Source organism: Oncorhynchus keta, chromosome 21 (genome assembly GCF_023373465.1).
Source record: "Oncorhynchus keta strain PuntledgeMale-10-30-2019 chromosome 21, Oket_V2, whole genome shotgun sequence".
Taxonomy (NCBI): Eukaryota; Metazoa; Chordata; class Actinopteri; order Salmoniformes; family Salmonidae; genus Oncorhynchus; species Oncorhynchus keta.
The window spans coordinates 21294097-21300096 of record NC_068441.1 but is presented as its reverse complement, the minus strand read 5'-3'; the positions used below and the strand labels follow the sequence as shown (position 1 = coordinate 21300096).

The 6000-nt window shown below is 41.2% G+C and overlaps 1 protein-coding gene across 1 annotated transcript; it reads right to left on the bottom strand.

Moving 5' to 3' along the window:
• Window positions 1-1771: 1771 nt before the first annotated feature.
• Window positions 1772-5107, bottom strand: snrpe (small nuclear ribonucleoprotein polypeptide E). The gene is made up of 5 exons (XM_035796909.2): window positions 4898-5107; window positions 4555-4581; window positions 4358-4420; window positions 4147-4225; window positions 1772-2039 (listed from the first exon to the last, which is right to left on the bottom strand). Exons 1-5 carry the CDS (start codon window positions 4949-4951, stop codon window positions 1984-1986), a joined length of 279 nt encoding a protein of 92 aa, XP_035652802.1. The 5' UTR covers window positions 4952-5107; the 3' UTR covers window positions 1772-1983.
• Window positions 5108-6000: the final 893 nt, after the last annotated feature.

Genomic DNA, 6000 nt, shown 5'->3' with positions numbered 1-6000 from the left:
TGCCAGAGATATTATACAAAGGAGATAGGAAGCAAATGAATGAAGGAACGTGTAATGCCCTATCCAGCAGACTCTGACCAATCGCTGTTACGTTGTCATGCTGCATCACGCGGTTGCTAAACTAATCGACACGCAATCGCTTTCAATCAGTGTACATGTCTAGAAACGCGCCTATTTTCCTCAAAAGTACGTCATGTCACAATTCCAAAACTACACGGTATTACAGATAGCAGGATAATCTCACGCCTCTGAAAAGATTTGTAATGTTGTACTTCTTGTTGATGAAATTTGTGCTAATGTTGGGTTTTGAGCTAGCGCCCAATTGACTCCCATTCACTCCATGGAGGAGGGCGCTCCTGGTCCCTGAATTACCCAGAATGCACCGCGATGCCCATTGCCGTAACATGAGCAACGTTTCCCATATCCTCAAAAGTATCTGCCGTTGTAAAACCAGTCTACACTCTGAGGCACATCGATCTGCAGGTTGAACATGGTGAAATTGTAGACTCCTAAATTGATAGTCGTTTGTTTAGACGATTTTACAGCTAACTATTTTGCATGCTAATATTGTATTTGGGATTGTGTGTAGCTACGTGTGCTATAGCTACCAAGTGAGCACATAGAGTGCATTGCATTGTGTAGCTGCAACAGATTTCCACAATGATTTTTCATATTGCTACCAAAATTAAACATTTGTTCACAAATATTGTTCTCATGTGTTATTTAACATTGTCAATTAAAGGAATTAGTGGTTTTGGGTGGATTTTTCCTTTAAGGCTGGCCTTCCTGACCTACTCAAGATCATGTGTTAAAGGTATATTGTACACAACAGTGAAATGGCCAGGTCGTGCTTTATATAAAAGTCTATTAAAACCATATGGGAATACTTTGGCCATTTACGGTAAGATGCATGGTAATGATGATTGACATAATGGCAGTCAGCACTGTCATTGCAAGCAACATTTCCTGGATTCTCAAAATGAAATGAGAAAAAGTATTGCATCCCTGTTGAAAAATGTATCCATACATTTATGCAAGCTTCATTGAAATACTGTATGGGCATATCACCTCCTGGTGGACCATCGATGTATTGTCACAGTCCAGAAATACAGAGCGTACAAAACATTAGGAACACTCCTAATATTGAGTTGTACCCCCTTTTGCCCTGAGAAAAGTCTTCATTCGTCGAAAGCATTCCACAGAGATGCTGACCCATGTTGACTCCAATGCCTCCCACAGTTGTCAAGTTGGCTGGATGTCCTTTGGGTGGTGGACCATTCTTGATACACAGGAAACGGTGTAACATGAAAAACACAGCAGCGTTGCAGTTGACACACTCAAGCCTGGTGCCATAGCCCATTCAAAGGCACTTAAATATTTGCTCTTGCTCATTCAACCACTGAACGGCTCACATTCCCACACCATGTCTCAAGGCTTAAAAATAATTAGTCAACCCGTCTCCTCCCCTTCATCTACAGATTGAAGTGGATTTAACAAGTGACATTAATAAGTGATCACAGCTTTCACCTGGATTCCTCTGGTAAATCTAAATCATGGAAAGAGCAGGTGTTCCTAATTTTTTCTACACTCAGTGTATGTGGCTATGAAAGTCAATATTGCGGGAGAAGAAAATACATCTAGAAGCATATCTCAATCAGTAGCCCATGCAACCCAACAGCTGAACTTATTTCAATTTGTTTTTTACAATTCTTAAAAAAGTTACAGGTGCAATGTTCTCACTGAGAAACTAAAGAGTAATTGGTTGAGTATATCTTTCAGATAACAAAACATTTATTACAGAGGAATAGCTGGCGAAAATAAACAATTACATTATTCATGTAACACGAACACCACTGAGCTTCAATATTTTTAGCAATAAATCGAACATAACATTTTTTTTTTTAAATACCAAAAAGGGGAAAGAAATATCCTAGAAAATGTATGTCAGCTGGAGATGGATGGACTTGATCCTGTTGGGTTGAGTTAGGTGGCTACACTCTGTAACAGGGTGATGTTATCTCCTTTCAGCATGATCCTCCCTGAGAGAGATGGATGGAGAGATACAGGGAGGAATTGAGAGAAGTGAGGATAGATGGAGAGACATGTGGTGACACTTCAGCCAACAGTCATAATGACCAGACTGGTTGATAGGACACACTTGCTCAGACTGCCAACAAAAGAAAGTTGTATGATCATCAACAACATATGAGAAGTAACTAGAGAAAGGTGTTAAAATAACACTAAAAAAAAATCAGCTTTTTTATTAAGTCCTTACTCAACTTGTGTTTTTTGTCAATCCGATGGCATTAATAGGCCCTATAAGACAAGCGTCGCCTATCTAGTATGGAGTGTCAACAACGGCATGCTATTAGTCCAACGTGCAGGACAGGGCTGCTTACCATGAGTTGGTCACAGACTAGTCTTAAGGGCTATCCTTCCTAATCTTATCTCGTCGACTTCAATATTGAATAATGCATTTTAATGGCAGTGCTGTCTGTTAAACACCTGCATTTGATTGGCTCTGGGCAATGACGTAGATATTGCAATTCCCCTCAGAAGAGGCATTTGCTTGTTTTGTCCGCATCACTTTTCTTAAGGCGGGTTGGCCAGCGTTTTAGTAGCTTATCTTATGCCACCTAGCTTGTTCCAAGTCGGAAAAATGTCCAGGGTCCGGTTCCCAGAAGCATCAAGAGACCAAATTCACCAAACTAGTTATTAAACGTGCATTTGAAAATTATCTAAATCTAATGCCTAAAATATAAATACAGCAGGCTATAGGCCCATTTCAATCATATTGAAATACATTTGGTTACATTTTTCTACTTTTAGGCTACGGTCTGTAATTTGTCTCAATATATTTCATGATGTGAGGCCTAACGTGCGCAATCATGTGCCAAATGAGTAATTTAGTGCATTTTTAATCGGGCAAGCATTAGAATAAGCCGCCTCTATTTGCAGCTGTAGGTGAAAACACCGCTCTAGGAGCTGATCCATCGTCAGTATTTTGAAATAATTATAATTTTAAGGTAAGATTTGAATTGGGAACACTGATCTGAGGGCAGCACTGCCTTTCTTTTAATCCTGTAAGTATTGACACACGCTCCAACAAAGCACTTACCGACTGTTCTCCCGTGTGGTGTTTTGGGAAACGCATGTTACATATTTGGCCTTTGTAAGGAAAGGTACATCATTGAAACTTATGTTTTTCAGTCACATGCTAAAGTACAGTGAAATGCTTTTGTTGCAAGCTCTAAACCCAACAATGCCGTAATAATTAACAATGAAATACAAAAAATAACAAGGTAGAACAAAAAACAATAGGGCCTAAATTATATTGGGAAACTGGGCCCAGGAACAACCCGTTTGGAAAAATCAACTTGAACGTCCCTCAAACCGGTAATAACTAGTGGGGCACCCGCCTATAGTCGCTGAGCTCCGACTTCTCCCACATGCTGAACTCTGACTTCACAGACTAGCGCCTCGATTCCACCAACAGCATTACTGCATTTTGGTACACCAGAAGTACATTCATTTCCAAAGGAATGCTGCGTTGGCCTTGCAACATTGCAGAGGCAGTTGCAGTGCGTTGTGTGGTGCATACATTGGATTTATCAAACTGTATGCGTAGACAGCTTGACAGAAATGGTAGCAGTAGGTGAATATTGAACTTTTGTTGCATGCATATCCCGATGATGTAGTGTACCATTTTGCGTAATGACGCTGTAGGTATGATCGAGGCATACGGCAATGAACTCAATAACAGCATTTGCATTTGATTTAACTAGGCAAGTCAGTTAAGAACAAATTCTTATTTACAATGACGGCCAACCCTGGCCAAACCCTCCCCTAACCCGGACAACACTGGCCCAATTGTGAGCCGCCCTATGGGACTCCCAATCACGACCGGCTGTGATAGAGCCTGGGATTGAATCCAGGTCTGTAGTGACCCCTCTAGCACTGTAGCCTTAGACCGCTGAGCCACTCAGGAGGCAACAAAACATTTATAAATATGGTTTTTGAAAACGATCATTTGTTTTCAAAACACACAACTTGTTCCCAGCTTACAAGTACTGGTAGTATTTTTCCAAGTTTCCCACTTGTTATGAATGCGGCATTACAACCACGTGCGCGCACACGCCGACTTACCCAAGGGCTTCCTGTTCTTGGTCTTCATGTGAACCTCCTCAGCATCATCCAGAACCAGGTTCATGTATTCATCAAAGCCCTGAGAGAGAGAGAGAGAGAGAGGTTTGTTGCTTTCAACTACACATTTTGCTAGGTGTCAGCAGCCCTGGTGTAGTTTCAGGTGCTTTGGCTAAGAGAATAAAGGAGGAAATATCGAAGGATGATCACTTACGATGATGCAGCCTTCTATCCGCATGTTAACCTGTTCATACAGCCACACTTGGATACGAGAGCGCTGCAGGGAGAAGAGGGAGAGAGGCTGTGATTATATTTGAGGAGATTGCTAATGATTGTAATGTATTATAAAAGCATGAAGTCTACCACATTTGCAATTGACAAATGCAGAAAATATGAAAGGATGAAACTTACGTTCTGTAGATACCTGAAAATAAGGTTCTGGTGGACATAGGGTCAAGGAACTGTGTCAAACATTTAGTTAGCAAACTGGCTGATTTGACTGCACATGTTTTGTGGAGTTACTGTTAGCTAGCTAACGTAACATAATAGAGCACGCATCATGGGTTACACTATTTGTGTTCCTGGACAAGCTAACCGCTTTGAGAAATATGCAATTAACGTTAATCAAACCAATGTTTAGCTGCAGAAAAGTAATTGTAGGTAGCCAACTACCACGAATAGTAGGTAGCTAACAATGAATGAAACGCAGCCTAGGGCAAAATATTGTATTAAGTTTTTCATCAAGAAAGGATACAATTGGCTGCACCATAACCTTCTGGACTTTCTGTCCTTGTCCTCTGTACGCCATCCTCGTTATGGGTTTAAGCTTTGTGGGTTTACGCTTTGTTGTCCTAAAAACAATTGTCAAAACGTTTCACTCGAAGGAAGACAAGAAACTCGAAATATTCACGTTGTGCTTCTTCAATGGCGCGCTTCCTGCTTTCCGCGTGCGCAAGCAAAGAGTTGACTCTCCTCAAAGTTGCAGCGCCCCTATAGGCGGGAGGCACTTACCACAGAACTGTATTGAAGGGGAACGCTTCTTCACCCCTCCCCTGGTTCATGAGGAATGTATTACCACCTCTTCTTTCCCATGAGGCTCAATAGATGTTGCATGGACCCTCAGATCCTCAAGAGGTTCTACAGTTGCACTATCGAGAGTATATCGAATGGCTACATCAACGTCTGGTACGGAAACTGCACCGCCCTCGAATGCAAAGCTCTGCAGAGGGTGGTGCGAACGACTCAGTATATCACTGGGGCGATCTTCCATCCATGAACTCTATATAGCACGCGGTGTCAGAGGATGGCTCGGAACATTTCCAGACTTCTCTCTGTTAACGTCCGGCAAGTGGTATCCAAGCATCAAGCTCCAACAGGCTCCGAGACAGTTTCTGTACCCAAGCCATAGGACTACTGAAAAGTCAAATGGCTAACTGGACGATCTGCAAACTCACAGGACTATCCACACACTCACCACCACTGACTCTGGATTAAAACCGAATTTCAATCAAATGCATAATTTTATGTATTGGATCGCAAAAAAAAACGTTTGGTTTACCAATAAAATGGTCCGACTGTGAAGTCGACATACTCAGTATTCATATCCTGAAAGAAAGAAATTCTCACTACAATACATTTTAATAGAAAGTTAGCCAAATTAGATAAAATGTTGGTATCATGGAAAGGACAACACCTGTCTATTTGTGGAAAAATCTCCCTAATAATTAATTAATTAGTCATATCCCAGTTTACCTGTTTACGTTTGGCCCTGCCTAAACCTAACGACTTGTTTTTAAAAATTATATGAGCACAAATATGACACTACTTGGAGCGGCAAACCAGACAAAATTAAACAGT

Excerpts from the sequence above, each read along its gene's own strand:
- snrpe (XM_035796909.2), bottom strand. The coding sequence starts at position 4,951 with ATGGCGTACAGAGGACAAGGACAGAAAGTCCAGAAGGTTATGGTGCAG. Across the intron at positions 4,421-4,554 it reads TTTTCAGGTATCTACAGAAC|CGCTCTCGTATCCAAGTGTG; the intron begins GTAAGTTTCATC and ends TTCTCCCTGCAG. Across the intron at positions 4,226-4,357 it reads GGATAGAAGGCTGCATCATC|GGCTTTGATGAATACATGAA; the intron begins GTAAGTGATCAT and ends TCTCTCTCTCAG.